The sequence below is a fragment of the Procambarus clarkii genome, chromosome 35 (genome assembly GCF_040958095.1).
Source record: "Procambarus clarkii isolate CNS0578487 chromosome 35, FALCON_Pclarkii_2.0, whole genome shotgun sequence".
Classification (NCBI taxonomy): domain Eukaryota; kingdom Metazoa; phylum Arthropoda; class Malacostraca; order Decapoda; family Cambaridae; genus Procambarus; species Procambarus clarkii.
Window position 1 is genome coordinate 18683203 of NC_091184.1, and position 17439 is coordinate 18700641.

General features: G+C 46.4%; 2 protein-coding genes across 2 annotated transcripts in view; both read left to right on the forward strand.

The window, feature by feature from the left end:
* The window catches only part of LOC138371254 (uncharacterized), a 30133-nt gene extending 19931 nt beyond the window's left edge, over window positions 1–10202 (forward strand). Inside the window, exons 2-5 of the mRNA XM_069336062.1 lie at window positions 4249–4950; window positions 5917–6063; window positions 9127–9306; window positions 9414–10202. Coding sequence (XP_069192163.1) covers window positions 4249–4950; window positions 5917–6063; window positions 9127–9306; window positions 9414–9926 — 1542 coding nt within the window. The 3' untranslated portion in view covers window positions 9927–10202. The remainder of the gene's footprint in view (window positions 1–4248; window positions 4951–5916; window positions 6064–9126; window positions 9307–9413) is intronic.
* LOC138371377 (uncharacterized) overlaps window positions 1–17439 on the forward strand; it is a 613305-nt gene that overhangs the window by 300468 nt on the left and 295398 nt on the right. The gene's annotated exons all lie outside the window — the stretch shown is intronic.

A 17439-nucleotide genomic window follows, 5' to 3' on the forward strand; every position in this document is an offset into this window, starting at 1 on the left:
ACTAGGATTTCTCTGGCGATGGTTTGGTTATGGGAAGAGATTATATGTTCCTTAATGGAGCCCTGTTGCTTATGCATCGTTAAACGCCTAGAAAGAGATGTTGTTGTCTTGCCTATATACTGGGTTTTTTGGAGCTTACAGTCCCCAAGTGGGCATTTGAAGGCATAGACGACGTTAGTCTCTTTTAAAGCGTTCTGTTTTGTGTCTGGAGAGTTTCTCATGAGTAGGCTGGCCGTTTTTCTGGTTTTATAGTAAATCGTCAGTTGTATCCTCTGATTTTTGTCTGTAGGGATAACGTTTCTATTAACAATATCTTTCAGGACCCTTTCCTCCGTTTTATGAGCTGTGGAAAAGAAGTTCCTGTAAAATAGTCTAATAGGGGGTATAGGTGTTGTGTTAGTTGTCTCTTCAGAGGTTGCATGGCTTTTCACTTTCCTTCTTATGATGTCTTCGATGAAACCATTGGAGAAGCCGTTATTGACTAGGACCTGTCTTCGATGAAACCATTGGAGAAGCCGTTATTGACTAGGACCTGCCTTACCCTACAGAGTTCTTCGTCGATTTGCTTCCATTCTGAGCTGTGGCTGAGAGCACGGTCGACGTATGCGTTAACAACACTCCTCTTGTACCTGTCAGGGCAGTCGCTGTTGGCATTTAGGCACATTCCTATGTTTGTTTCCTTAGTGTAGACTGCAGTGTGGAAACCTCCACTCCTTTCCATGACTGTTACATCTAGAAAGGGCAGCTTTCCATCCTTCTCCATCTCGTAGGTGAAATGCAACACAGAATTCCGCTCAAATGCCTCCTTCAGCTCCTGCAGATGTCTGACCTCAGGTACCTGAGTAAAAATGTCGTCAACATACCTGCAGTATATGGCCGGTTTCAAGTTCATGTCGACGAAGACCTTTTGTTCGATGGTACCCATGTAGAAGTTCGCAAACAGAACACCTAGGGGAGAACCCATGGCGACCCCATCTACTTGCTTATACATGTGCCCATCCAGGCTTAAAAAGGATGCCTCTTTAGTACAAGCTTGGAGTAGTTTCCTTAGAATGTTTTCTGGTATGTCAAGAGGAGTACAGGCAAGATCACGATACACTCTGCCCCCTATCTATATATATATATATATATATATATATATATATATATATATATATATATATATATATATATATATATATGTGTGTATATCACGAAAATAAACACGTGATTAAGAATGTGACAATGTCAGACCACGGAGGAAAAATGAAACAGGAAATTTCCTTAAGTACTTTCGTATATTAAATACATCTTCAGAAGGTCCTTCTGAAGATGTATTTAATATACGAAAGTACTTAAGGAAATTTCCTGTTTCATTTTTCCTCCGTGGTCTGACATTGTCATATATATATATATATATATATATATATATATATATATATATATATATATATATATATATATATATATATATATATAAATATAAAATATACAGTGGCACCTCGACATACGATTGCCCCTACTTGCGATAATTTCGAGTTACGATGTGAATTTCATCGAAAAATGCGACTCGACATCCGATGGTGTCGTCGACTTACGATATTTGTTGGTACACGTTCGGGTCGACAGAGCGAGTGGTTCCCAGTCACGCGGCCGACCTGCCTCAGTTTACTACAGCTGCTCGCTTAGTGACAATTGTGCCTATAAGAAATTCCGCTTTTGTGGTGATTTTTTGCATTTTGAACATTAAAGTAATTATTATATACCTTGCCATGAGTCCCAGGAAAGTCAGTGGTAAGGCTCAACATATGAAAACCCATGTAAGGATGAGCATATAGCAGATACAAGAGTACAGAATGTCTCTTCCTCAACAATTAAGAAAATGTGTGCAGCATGGGAAGAATTGCAAACCTTTGCTGAAACGACTCGCCCAAATCAAGCTGCAGTAGGTCGTTGCCTTAACCTATTCAATGACACTGATGCATCATTACAGACAAATGTTAAAATTAAGGGAACAACAAATGCCTCTTGACAAATTTGTAGTGAGACAAACAAGCACTGAATCATAACCAGGTTCTAGTGGTATTCAGACAAAACGTAGGAAAGAGAGTACCCCAGAGAAAACATCACTGATGTGATAATGGAAGGGAACTCCCCTTCCAAACAGTAACAACTCTCTTCCTCCCCCCTCATCACTATCTTCCATACGCCATCAAGAGCCCTCCATAAAGGTAAGAGAAACTTTGGTACTGTATTGTAGTTAGAAAAAAACATTGTATTCAGTATAAAATGTATTTGTATGTTAATATTTTGGAGGGTGGGGAACGGATTAATTCAATTCCCTTTATTTCTTATGGGAAAAATCGCTTCGACTTACGATCCGTCTCTGGGAACGGATTAGCATTGTAAGTCGAGGCCCCATTGTGTGTGTATATATATATATGTCGTATCTAGTAGCCAGAATGCACTTCTCGGCCTACTATGCAAGGCCCAATTTGCCTAATAAGCCAAGTTTTCCTGAATTATTATATTTTCTCTAATTGTTTTCTTATCAAATGATAAAGCTACCCATTTCATTATGTATGAGGTCAATTTTTTTTTATTGGAGTTAAAATTAACGTAGATATATGACCGAACCTAACCTAACCTATCTCTATAGGTTAGGTTAGGTTAGGTAGCCGAAAAAGTTAGGTTAGGTTAGGTTAGGTAGGTTAGGTAGTCAAAAACAATTCATGAAAACTTGGCTTATTAGGCAAATTGGGCCTTGAATAGTACGCTGAGAAGTGTGTTCTGGCTACTAGGTACGACATATATATATATATATATATATATATATATATATATATATATATATATATATATATATATATATATATATATATATATTATATATTATATATATATATTATATATATATATAATATATAAATATATATATATATATATATATAATATATATATATATATATTGGTGTATACTGGCAGCAGGTTTTCTTTCAAACATGTTTCATTGACAAAGAAGACAATGTCCAACATAACAGGCCAATTACACTGGATTAATCTTTGTGTTTGGATAGGAGATGCCTCGTATGGGCCAATAAGCCTTCTGCAGCCCCTATGTTTATCCCTTATGTATCCCCCCATGTTTTCACCTTCATTGTATTATCACCTGACCTAATGCGGGTATAAAATCAACTAGTATTGTAAGATCTGTTCACTTGAGAATGAACCATGGAGGTTCGAAACGTCGTGCAAATTATACAAATAAGTGTAATACACTCTATAGTAAATCACTTCTTTTCTTCACCTTAAAAGTACGAAAATGAGTTTTGGAGAACTCCTATTTCAATTAAGCCCTGATGCTAAGAAAATAGTTAGAGGGATAGAAGCCCTAAACCAGAAAATAATAAATACAGAATATGCGGTCATATTCAATGAAATATATATATATATATATATATATATATATATATATATATATATATATATATATATATATATTATATATTAAATATATATATTATATATTATATATATATATTATATATTATATATATATATAATATATAAATATATATATATATAATATATATATATATATATATATATATATATATATATATATATATATATATATATATATATATATATATATATATACTGTACTTACTTTATAAATCAAATAGATAAGATTTGGTGGTCTTATCACCACCAAATCAACTAAGCCCAGATTTGTGTGAGACCAATAGTCAATTTATCCATCATGGTTATGTTTGGGGAAGAGTATCACTCAATCTCAACAATCCTGTAATGTAATTGTGTGTTCCCATAGTAAGTGTAAAATAATCCAGAGTTGTTCAATAAAACCCATGTGTTAAGATGTAACCCACAGTGTATTTATTGTCCAACTTAGACTAAGAATACTTGATCCTTCCCCCATTATCACATACGATACATACATTTTCTTCCATTATTCATAATAAAGTAAGGATGGGTTTTGTTAGTCTGCACTCTCAGGTATGGCTTACAAACAGCCCTGCTGCTGCAATATGTTACCTAAATATATTATCCCATACTCCGAGATATGTTTATAAAAAATATTGGCCTTGCTGTGAATGTGTTAATCTGTCAGTAATATTAACCCTGCTTTGAAATAGCTAATGCAAAGAATGTATAAAAATATTATGTAATTTGTATTAGTAAATAAAGTACTGTAATATTAGTTTTAAATGTAAATACAGCTAGCAAACTAAATATTCTTTTCCACAGGATAACAAGCCAGAGGAATGTTCAGTGTGTTTTAACGATTATGATGACAATCAGCTACGACCTCGCACACTGCCATGTGGCCACACATTCTGCTCCCAGTGTATTGACAATGCTATCAAGAATGGTCAGCTGACCTGCCCCAGCTGCCGTGCCGAGCACACTGCCACAGCTGCTACTCAGTTCCCAATTAGCTATGCTGTGGAGGCTTTTGTTAGGAAACTCAAAAATATCCAGCTAACAACTGAGGAAGTAGTGCCAGCAAAACCTTATGAAGGTCCCGCCAGAGGCATCAGTAAGACATTACGTTCCCTGGTGCAGGAGCAGAAGAGCATCATCAGCAGCCTCATTACTAGCTGTGAAGAGGTACTGTCCCAGCTGGGGGAGTACCGGGGGCAGCTGGGGGACTGGAAGACTCACCACCTCCAGCTCCAGGACAGACTCTATGCTCTGGTAGAGCAGAACAAGTCAGCAATGAAGCTCTTGGAACTGGAGGATACCAGTGTGGTGGATATGACAACACAAGGAGAGGAAGGGAAGACTCAGCTGCAGGCCATGTTTGGGAGCCTCGACACAGTCAACACCCCACAGGAGGTTGGCACAACCATAGACACAGCTGATGAGTGCAAGATGAAGGTAGAAGATTGGCTCCGGAAGTGCCAGGAACTCTTCCCAGATGTCAACACTGTCCACACCTCGGTGAAGGTACACTACCGAAGGTCACATTGTTCTCACCCAACTGAGTGTAGTATGGCCTCTATATAAACACTTTTGACATGGAGACACATCAAGATGAGAGTTGACTTTATAGATAGGAAACATTTTTATTAATAAAGTCAACTGTCATCTTGGTGTTTCTCTACACTGTGGTCAGTGTAGAGAAACACCATTACTTATATTGTGAAATTATTTTACTCAGAGCCTGATGCTTCATTATAGTCCAGTTACTTTACTCAGAGCCAGATGCTTCATTACAGTCCAGTTACTTTACTCAGAGCCTGATGCTTCATTATAGTCCAGTCACTTTACTCAGAGCCAGATGCTTCATTATAGTCCAGTTACTTTACTTAGAGCCTGATGCTTCATTATAGTCCAGTTACTTTACTCAGAGCCTGATGCTTCATTATAGTCCAGTTACTTTACTCAGTGCCAGATGCTTCATTATAGTCCAGTTACTTTACTCAGAGCCAGATGCTTCATTATAGTCCAGTTACTTTACTCAGAGCCTGATGCTTCATTATAGTCCAGTTACTTTACTTAGAGCCTGATGCTTCATTATAGTCCAGTTACTTTACTCAGAGCCTGATGCTTCATTATAGTCCAGTTACTTTATTCAGAGCCTGAGGCTTCATTATAGTCCAGTTACTTTACTCAGAGCCTGATGCTTCATTATAGTCCAGGTTCCACATTAATGTTTGTGTTGGTAATGACAGGTGCAGGAGACCATCAGGGAGGCCCTGGAGATGATGACCACAGAGACAGGTGCCACAGCTGACCCCATACACCTGGGAGACTCAGCCTCCACCATTAATGTTTGTGTTGATAATGACAGGTGCAGGAGACCATCAGGGAGGCCCTGGAGATGATGACCACAGAGACAGGTGCCACAGCTGACCCCATACACCTGGGAGACTCAGCCTCCACCATTAATGTTTGTGTTGGTAATGACAGGTGCAGGAGACCATCAGGGAGGCCCTGGAGATGACGACCACAGAGACAGGTGCCACAGCTGACCCCGTACACCTGGGAGACTCAGCCTCCAGCATCATGAATAAAGTTCAGGAAATCACTGGAGAGATCCCCCAGAAGCAATTAACAGTAAGTTTTTTATTTTCTCTCATAGGTCATATCACAAGATATTGAGTTGCGTTTTGAGGAGAGGAAGCCTGTTCTTAGGTTTATCGAGGTTCCCCAAGGTCTACTACTGACTTTCCTTAACATACAATTTACAATAGTTTCCTACCTCTAGGATAAATATTTACTGGTAGGTGAACAGGTGCAACAGCTGAAAGGAAACATGTGAACCATTTATGTCCTGCATGGTAATTGAACCTGTGATCCTCTATTGAACCCAGGATCCTGGCCCCCTCACAGAGGCTCAGAGAGCAGGTGACACTCCACCAAGTGGAGTGGTGGAGTGTCACCACTCTCCATCTTACCGGGAAAGCATCCAGGAAGACAGTGAACCAAAACAAACCACTGCTGGGTTCGAAGATACTGAAGCCTTGAAACTGCCAACACACTCCCAAACAATGGCAGCTCAAACCCCCTGCCAGTAGAAGGGGGGGCTCAAGCTACTTGTCCAGCACCAACCCCCTGCCAGTAGAGGGGGGCTGGAGCTACAGGTCCAGCACCAACCACCTGCCAGTAGAGGGTTGCTGGAGCTACTTGTCCAGCACCAACCCCCTGCCAGTAGAGGGGGGGGGGGGTTTGTAGCTACAGGTCCAGCACCAAGCCCATGTCAGTAGAGGGAGCTGGAGCTACAGATCCAGGGCCATCCCCCTGCCACTAGAGGGAGGCTGGAGCTACAGGTCCAACACCAACCCCCTGCCTGTAGAGGAGGGCTGGAGCTACAGGTCCAGCACCAACCCCCTGCCTGTAGAGGAGGGCTAGAGCTACAGGTCCAGCACCAACCCCCTGCCAGTAGCGGGGGGCTTAAGCTATAGGTCCATCAACAACCCCCTGCCAGTAGAGTGGGGCTTGAGCTATTGGTCAAGCACCAACCCCCTGCCAGTAGAGGGGGGCTGGAGCTACAGGTCCAGCACTAACCCCCCTGCCAGTAGAGGAGGGCTGGAGCTACAGGTCCAGCACCAACTCCGTGCCAGTATAGGGGGGGCTGAAGCTACAGGTCCAGCACTAACCCCCTGCCAGTATAGAGGGGGCTGAAGCTACAGGTCTAGCACCAACCCCCTGCCAGTAGAGGGAGGCTGGAGCTACAGGTCCAGGACGAACCCCATGCCAGTAGAGGGGGGGCTGTAGCTACAGATCCAGCACCAACCCCCCTGCCAGTAGAGGGGGCTGTAGCTACAGATCCAGCACCAACCCCCTGCCAGTAGAGGAGGGGGGGCTGGAGCTACAGGTCCGGCACCAACCCCCTGCCAGTAGAAAGGGGCTGGGGTTACAGATCCAGCACCATCCCCTTTGCCAGTATACGGGGGCTGGAGCTATAGGTCAAGCAGCAACCCTCTGCCAGTAGAGGGGGGGCTGGAGCTACAGGTCCAGCATCAACCCCTTGCTATTAGAAGGGGGCGGGAACTACAGGTCCAGCACCAACCCCCTGCCAGTAGAGGTGGGCTGGAGCTACAGGTCCAGCACCAACCCCCTGCCATTAGAAGGGGACTGGGGCTACAGGTCCAGCACCAACCCCCTGCCAGTAGAGAGGGGGCTGAAGCTACAGGGCCAGCACCAACCCCCTGCCAGTAGAGGGTAGGGGGGGGGGAGCTACAGGTCCAGCACCAACTCCCCCCCCCCCCCATCCATTAGAGGGGGCGGGGGGCTGGAGCTACAGGTCAAACACCAACCCCTCTGCCAGTAGAGGGGGGCTGGAGCTACAAGTCCAGCACCAACCCCTCTGCCAGTAGAGGGGGGCTAGAGCTACAGCTCCAGCACCAACCCCTCTGCCAGTAGAGGGGGGCTTGTTATCTTGAGGTTATCTTGAGATGATTTCGGGGCTTTAGTGTCCCCGCGGCCCGGTCCTCGACCAGGCCTCCACCCCCAGGAAGCAGCCCGTGGCAGCTGACTAACACCTAGGTACCTATTTTACTGCTAGGTAACAGGGGCATAGGGTGAAAGAAACTCTGCCCATTGTTTCTCGCCGGTGCCTGGGATCGAACCCGGGACCACAGGATCACAAGTCCAGCGTGCTGTCCGCTCGGCCGACCGGCTCCCTGGAGCCGGTCCTCTCTCCAGTGCCGCTCAGCACTGGAGCTACAGGTCCAGCACCCATCCCCTGCCAGTAGAGGGGAGCTGGAGCTACAGGTCTAGCACCAACCCCCTGCCAGTAGAGGGGGACTGGCGCTACAGGTCCAGAACTAACCCCCTGCCAGTAGAGGGGGGGCTGGAGCTACAGGTCCAGCACCAATCCCCTGCCAGTAGAGGGGGGCTGGAGCTACAGGTCCAGCACCAATCCCCTGCCAGTAGAGGGTGGCTGGAGCTACAGGTCCAGCACCAACCCCCTGTCACTAGAGGGGGGCTGTAGCTTCAGGTCCAACACAAACCCCCTGCCAGTAGAGTAAGGGCTGGAGCTACAGGTCCAGCACGAACCCTACCAGTAGGTGCTTTCCTTGACTGGCTTCAGTTTATGTGTAGTGTAATGTGCTGATTGTGGTGAATGTGGTAGGTGTGATTGACTGATAATGGGGCTGACACTGTCCACAGGTGATAATGGGGCTGACACTGTCCACAGGTGATAATGGGGCTGACACTGTCCACAGGTGATAATGGGGCTGATACTGACCACAGGTGATAATGGGGCTGACACTGACCACAGGTGATAATGGGGCTGACACTGACCACAGGTGATAATGGAGCTGACACTGACCACAGGTGATAATGGGGCTGACACTGACCACAAGTGATAATGGGGCTGACACTGACCACAGGTGATAATGGGGCTGACACTGACCACAGGTGATAATGGGGCTGACACTGATCACAGGTGATAATGGGGCCAACACTGATCACAGGTGATAATGGAGCTGACACTGACCACAGGTGATAATGGGGCTGACACTGTCCACAGGTGATAATGGGGCTGACACTGTCCACAGGTGATAATGGGGCTGACACTGACCACAGGTGATAATGGGGCTGACACTGACCACAGGTGATAATGGGGCTGACACTGACCACTGGTGATAATGGGGCTGACACTGTCCACAGGTTGAGGACCTCCGCAGAATGAGGGAGCCCGTCAAGAGGCTGGTGGAGGCTGGCCGGGTGTTGGCCGTCCAGGAAGACCAAGATGGCTGCCGCTCCGCCAGGATAACTCTAGAAGACGGACAGCTGTACCTCCACTCACTCCCGCATCAGCCCACGCCCGCCCACGCCCACACCCTCCAGGTTACTTTATTACACCCACTAGTCGTACTGACTTACTGAGTTTTGATAACTAATATGATAACATTTTGTTATACAGTTATCAGCATGATTTATTTCATTTCCTGCAGGAGAGTGAGGTTGTGGGCGTGCTGGAGCCCTCCTGCACCCTGGCATTCCTTGACCTCGGGTGGGCGGGGTCAAGAAGAGGGCGGGTCACCATTCGGCTGACCCCTGACACTCCGCTGGCCAGACAGTTTGTGTTGTTGTGTACGGGCCAGCGGGGCCACACCTACCGCAACACTAAACTGTTGGAGGTGTGGGACAAGGGTGAGCTGGGGGAGAGTGTGGTGGGTGGAGACTACGAGAGTAATGATGGTGAGGGAGGAGCCCCACTGCTGCCTGACCTCCAAGGGGAGTACCGGAAGTCAGGCCGGGCAGGAACTGTGTTGGCCTGGGGTGAGCTGGGGGGTTCCAGGAGTACCCAGTTCATCATCATCACCAGGGACCTCCAGGATGGTTACCAGTGGACAGATGTCTTTGGTTATGTGGTGAGCGGCCTGGATGTGGTGATGGCAGCAGTCAACCACAGTGACATTACGGAGGTGACTGTGGTGGACTGTGGTGTTCTGCTGCCACTCTAGTTCACTGTACCACCACCATCACTACTGTGGTGTTGTGCTGCCACTCTAGTTCACCATCACCATCACTAATGTGGTGTTGTGCTGCCACTCTAGTTCACTGTACCACCACCATCACTACTGTGGTGTTGTGCTGCCACTCTAGTTCACTGTACCACCACCATCACTACTGTGGTGTTGTGCTGCCACTCTAGTTCACTGTACCACCACCATCACTACTGTGGTGTTGTGCTGCCACTCTAGTTCACTGTACCACCACCATCACTACTGTGGTGTTGTGCTGCCACTCTAGTTCACTGTACCACCACCATCACTACTGTGGTGTTGTGCTGCCACTCTAGTTCACTGTACCACCACCATCACTACTGTGGTGTTGTGCTGCCACTCTAGTTCACTGTACCACCACCATCACTACTGTGGTGTTGTGCTGCCACTCTAGTTCACTGTACCACCACCATCACTACTGTGGTGTTGTGCTGCCACTCTAGTTCACTGTACCACCACCATCACTACTGTGGTGTTGTGCTGCCACTCTAGTTCACTGTACCACCACCATCACTACTGTGGTGTTGTGCTGCCACTCTAGTTCACTGTACCACCACCATCACTACTGTGGTGTTGTGCTGCCACTCTAGTTCACTGTACCACCACCATCACTACTGTGGTGTTGTGCTGCCACTCTAGTTCACTGTACCACCACCATCACTACTGTGGTGTTGTGCTGCCACTCTAGTTCACTGTACCACCACCATCACTACTGTGGTGTTGTGCTGCCACTCTAGTTCACTGTACCACCACCATCACTACTGTGGTGTTGTGCTGCCACTCTAGTTCACTGTACCACCACCATCACTACTGTGGTGTTGTGCTGCCACTGTAGTTCACTGTACCACCACCATCACTACTGTGGTGTTGTGCTGTCACTGTAGTTCACTGTACCACCACCATCACTACTGTGGTGTTGTGCTGCCACTCTAGTTCACTGTACCACCACCATCACTACTGTGGTGTTGTGCTGCCACTCTAGTTCACTGTACCACCACCATCACTACTGTGGTGTTGTGCTGCTACTCTAGTTCACTGTACCACCACCATCACTACTGTGGTGTTGTGCTGCCACTCTAGTTCACTGTACCACCACCATCACTACTGTGGTGTTGTGCTGCTACTCTAGTTCACTGTACCACCACCATCACTACTGTGGTGTAAAGCAGTTGTTGTTGACCCGGCGAGGAGTGAGGACCTGGTGTCGCTGCTGATGTGGCTTGTGTACTGTGTTATTGTTGACGGGCCCTTGGGGCCGTGACGGTCTGCGATCATGGGGGAGCCTGTTCCCCGTGTCTCCAGGCAGGCCTCCATTGGCCTGGAGTTTTCTGGGATTGCTTCGTACCACGCTGTGGAGGTGGTAATGATTGATATGTTACGTGTCCCAGTGGAGTCTGTATGTGGTGTGCAGCTGCTCGCCGGCCGGCGAGCGATAGTCAAGTTCAACTCTCCGGCGATTTATCAAGATATCGTCACGCGCTATGATGGGCGCTCTTTCGATCTTCCTGGGGATGGTGGGTCGGTAACCATATCCGACCGTTGTGGAGCCACGACGTATGTGGCTGTGCATGGGATGCCTTTTGAGTTCCCTGAGGATCTTCTACGTAGGTACTTTGCCCGGTTTGGGCGGGTTCTACATGTGAGGATGAATGCTGTCCCTAACGGGAGATGGAAGGGGGTTCCGTGTGGGACCCGAACTCTCGTCATGCGCCTCCGGGGTTCTGTGCCGTCCTCCATCATGCTGTTGGGGTTCCCGATTCGTGTTTTTCACGCAGGACAACCTCGGACTTGTTTCCGGTGCGGCCTGCCGGGTCACCTGGCCGCCGGGTGTGAGGAGCGCCGGGTCACCCCTGTCAACCTTTTCCAGGAGGAGGATTTTCCCCCGCTGTTGGCCCCGGACCTGTCTCCCCGTGATGGTCAGGATGTTGCTTCCCTGCTGGTTTCGACCCCGGTGTTGGGTGGTGGTGTGGATGTTGACGTAGGGGTTGTGGCGGCCTCGCCCCCGTCACCGGCTTCCCTGCCTTTGACGTCCCTGCCCCTGTCGCCCTTGCCCGCTCCGTCTCAGCCGCCCGTGCCTGCTCCGTCCCTACATGTGGCGTCTCCTGTCCCTTTGGATGTTAGCGACGGGGAGTCTCCTGTGGTGAGTGGTCCAGTGCCCCCGGTCGTGGAGGCTGCGGTTCTCAGGGGCCGGGCCTTGAAAGCGCGTCCATTGGAGTGTTCTACTGTGTTACGGGATGATGGGGGTGATAGCTTGGATGACCGGCAGCCTGTCTCCAAGCGCTCGAGGCGGGTCCAGAGTGTCCCCCCTTTGTGGGGTGCCTTGGGTGGAGGTGGAAGAATACGTTGTTCCGACGTCTCCTGTCGTGGTTGGCGGTGCTGTGGGGGCTCTGTGCTGCCTCCGGAATCACCCCCTATACCTACTGCTGATGACTCCCCTCGGTGGGAGGTTGCTCCTGCCGCACGGGACCTCGTCCTGGTCTTACGGAAGGATGTGCGCCGAGGTGCCTCTGCTCATGTGCTTGGTGGAGGGGGCCCCGACTCGTCTGTGTCCTTTGCGGGTTCCCCTAGTGTGCAGCCTCGTGTGAAGCCTCGTGAGAAGCCTCGTGCACCGGTTGGTACGGAGCCCTGTGCGGCGCCCGACGAACCTCCCAGTGCCGATACCAGTGCGAAACCACCTAGTGTGGACCCCCTCCCTGTGCTCGCAGCCGACGAGGGCGTGGTCCCTAAGTCACGGGTTTTGGACCTCGTTTGGGACGACCGGGTGCGTGAGGGCCCGTGGTGCTCGTCGACTATTTGGGTACCGAGGTTGAAGGGGTTTATTTATGGGGTGCCTGATTGGATGCCTCGGCCTTGTGCGTCTCCTGGTAGACAAGTGTCCGAGGACGTCCAGCTGATCTGGGAGGCGTACTGCTTGCGCTTCCCAGCCAAGGAGTTTCCAGACAAATATCGTTAGCGCCTGTGTTTATTTGGGTACTCTGTTTATTTTCTTACCGTGTCTGCGGTTCTATGTCTGGTTTGTCTCCGTGTTTGGTTTCGCCCTGTTGGGCGGTGTGTTTGTGTATTTGTTCTGAGTGCACTTTTTTTTGGCTGTGCTGTGTGTGTGTTGTGTTCTGTTGCTTGTGTTGGTTCTAGGGCTGTTTGTATGCTTACAAAACAAGTCACAACCAAAAGGCTTAACAATCCCTGGCTTACAAAGGGAATACTTAAATCTATTAATAAAAAACATGACCTTGAGAAGAAGTATAGGTTAGGAATTGTCTCCAAAGAATTCTCAAAGAATTACTCATTATTGCTGTCTAAGATAATTAGACGAGCCAAAACTAAATACTACGAAGATAAATTTACCCAAATAAAGAGCAACATTAAACAAACTTGGAGAACAATTTCTCAAATATTGGGATCAAAGAAGTCTTTAAATAACAAACCGACTCTCCTGTCTAATAACGATGGTCAGCTTTCAGCCTCTGATTCTGCTACTGAGTTCAATAGGTTCTTCTCTTCCATTGGTTCATCCCTTGCAAATGATATTCCATCTTCCAGTACAGACATTAATGACTATCTTTCAGGTAACTATCCACAGTCTCTGTACCTAAAGCCTATTAATTCCACTGATGTCAATGAGATAATCCTTTCCCTTAAAACCAAGTCTGGTGCCCTTGAGGAGATACCAACTTTAATTTACAAAAAAGCCTCCAGATCTTTAGCCCCTGCTATTGCTTTGCTCTTCAACAAGTCACTTGAACTCCAAACCTTCCCAGATATTCTAAAAAAAGCGAGAGTAACGCCTGTCCACAAATGTGGTAATCTCACAGATGTTAACAACTACAGACCTATATCTATCCTGCCAAACTTGTCAAAAATTTTTGAAAAACTAATCTATAAGCAGCTTTACTCATATTTGGCCAAACTCAATATACTTAGCCCTTGCCAATATGGCTTCAGACCCAAAAAAAGCACTAACGATGCACTTATTAGTATGCTTAACTCGATTCATACAGCTCTTGATAAAAATGAGTTCTCTGTTGGGTTGTTTGTGGACCTGCGTAAAGCTTTTGACACTGTCAACCACCAAAACCTTCTTCTTAAATTACATCATTATGGAGTCAGAGGACACTCCCTACAATACCTCAAATCCTACCTTACTGACAGGCTCCAATATGTTTCTGTGAATAATACAATTTCTCCCACCCTACCCATCAACATTGGTGTTCCCCAGGGCAGCATACTTGGCCCTCTCCTCTTTCTCATCTACATTAATGACCTTCCAAATGCCTCCCAACACCTCAAACCAATTCTATTTGCTGACGACACAACCTTCATTTACTCCAGTCCTGATCCCCTTGCTCTAAATGCCACAGTAAATACTGAGCTAAATAAAGTCCATCTGTGGCTAACTGCCAACAAACTCACCCTTAACATTGACAAAACCTTTTATATTCTGTTTGGCAATAAATCCTCTAATCAAATAAATCTCAAAATAAACAATACCCAAATTTGTAACAAATTAGATGGCAAATTCCTTGGCATTCTCATTGACCACAAGCTTAATTTCCAGGGACACATTCTAAACATATCAAAAAAAGTTTCAAAAACTGTGGGCATTCTTTCTAAGATCAGATATTATGTACCACGCCCTGCCCTGGTGACTCTCTATTACTCCCTTATCTATCCATATCTCAACTATGGTATTTGTGCTTGGGGCTCTACTACCCAAAATCACTTACGTCCTCTAATTACTCAACACAAAGCTGCTATTAGGACAATATCCAATTCTGGCCCCAGACACCACTCGGTACCCCTACTTAAATCTCTGAATATGTTAGACATTAAGTCACTGCACATTCTCTCATGTGTATTATACATATATAAAACGCTAAACTATAATGCCAATCCTGATCTCAAAAGCTTCATAGAAGGTTGTATCAGAACCCATGAGCATCACACCAGAAATAAATACAGTTTTGATATTCCTAGAGTACGACTTAATCAAACTAGAAATGCTCTACAAATCAAGGGGCCCAGAATGTGGAATGACCTTCCCAACCATGTTAAAGACTGTACCTCTCTCAACCAGTTTAAGTTAAAAGCGAAGCTATACCTAATAAATTACCTGTAACCTACCTTACCCTTCTATTGTCAACCAATGTCTGTTTTTTTCTATAAAGAGCGCTGTTTGTCGACATAATTGTATTTGTGCTGCTTTTTCATCTATGTTTTCATTTCTTGTTTTCATTCTACTCATTATGCTCAATTAGTATTAAGCTTGTCATTTAAGTTTATCATGCCCGAAACGCTTTGCGTAATAGTGGCTTTAGGCATTGTATGTACTAGCTATACCTATAAGTTAAACAATCCTTGTAAATATTTATTGTATGTATGTACCTTACCTAAATAAAATTGTATTGTATTGTATGTGTGTTTGTTTGCCGGTTCCTGCGTGTTCCGGTTATGAACTTTCTGTCTGTCTTGGCTTGTAGTATTGCTTGTGTGGCCTTTCAGGCTGGCTTGTTACTAGATTTGTATTATTTTGTACCATGTCATTCTGAGTTTTTTTTGTTTCTGTTGTACGCTTATTTGTTTTTTTTTTGTTTTATGTTTTCTTTCTGTTGTTCTCATGTGTCTTTGTGCTTTATGGATCACTGCTTGTACTGTTTTGACTAGCTGTTTTTATGTGTAGTTCATGTACTTTCCTATGAATTTTTTTGTTCTTTGTTTTCTCTTTTCTGTTATGTTGCTCTGTGTTATTTTATGTCTTTCAATGTTCTTTGTAATTCTATGCTTTACTGTTTATATGGTTGCATGTACGCTGTTTTACTTTGTTTTAACAATAAAAAGAAAAAAAAAAACTACTGTGGTGTTGTGCTGCCACTCTAGTTCACTGTACCACCACCATCACTACTGTGGTGTTGTGCTGCCACTCTAGTTCACTGTACCACCACCATCACTACTGTGGTGTTGTGCTGCCACTCTAGTTCACTGTACCACCACCATCACTACTGTGGTGTTGTGCTGCCACTCTAGTTCACTGTACCACCACCATCACTACTGTGGTGTTGTGCTGCCACTCTAGTTCACTGTACCACCACCATCACTACTGTGGTGTTGTGCTGCCACTCTAGTTCACTGTACCACCACCATCACTACTGTGGTGTTGTGCTGCCACTCTAGTTCACTGTACCATCACCATCACTACTGTGGTGTTGTGCTGCCACTCTAGCTCACTGTACCATCACCATCACTACTGTGGTGTTGTGCTGCCACTCTAGCTCACTGTACCATCACCATCACTACTCTGGTGTTGTGCTGCCACTCTGTTTCACTGTACCATCACCATAACTACTGTGGTGTTGTGCTGCCACTCTAGTTCACTGTACCATCACCATCACTACTGTGGTGTTGTGCTACCACTCTAGTTCACTGTACCATCACTACTGTGGTGTTGTGCTGCCACTCTAGCTCACTGTACCATCACCATCACTACTCTGGTGTTGTGCTGCCACTCTGTTTCACTGTACCATCACCATCACTACTGTGGTGTTGTGCTGCCACTCTAGTTCACTGTACCACCACCATCACTACTGTGGTGTTGTGCTGCCACTCTAGTTCACTGTACCATCACTAATGTGGTGTTGTGCTGCCACTCTAGTTCACTGTACCACCACCATCACTACTGTGGTGTTGTGCTGCCACTCTAGTTCACTGTACCATCACTAATGTGGTGTTGTGCTGCCACTCTAGTTCACTGTACCACCACCATCACTACTGTGGTGTTGTGCTGCCACTCTAGTTCACTGTACCATCACTAATGTGGTGTTGTGCTGCCACTCTAGTTCACTGTACCACCACCATCACTACTGTGGTGTTGTACTGCCACTCTAGTTCACTGTACCACCACCATCACTACTGTGGTGTTGTGCTGCCACTCTAGTTCACTGTACCATCACCATCACTACTGTGGTGTTGTGCTGCCACTCTAGTTCACTGTACCACCACCATCACTACTGTGGTGTTGTGCTGCCACTCTAGTTCACTGTACCATCACTAATGTGGTGTTGTGCTGCCACTCTAGTTCACTGTACCACCACCATCACTACTGTGGTGTTGTGCTGCCACTCTAGTTCACTGTACCATCACTAATGTGGTGTTGTGCTGCCACTCTAGTTCACTGTACCACCACCATCACTACTGTGGTGTTGTACTGCCACTCTAGTTCACTGTACCACCACCATCACTACTGTGGTGTTGTGCTGCCACTCTAGTTCACTGTACCATCACCATCACTACTGTGGTGTTGTGCTGCCACTCTAGTTCACTGTACCATCACCATCACTACTCTGGTGTTGTGCTGCCACTCTGTTTCACTGTTCCATCACCATCACTACTGTGGTGTTGTGCTGCCACTCTAGTTCACTGTACCATCACCATCACTACTGTGGTGTTGTGCTGCCACTGTAGTTCACTGTACCATCAC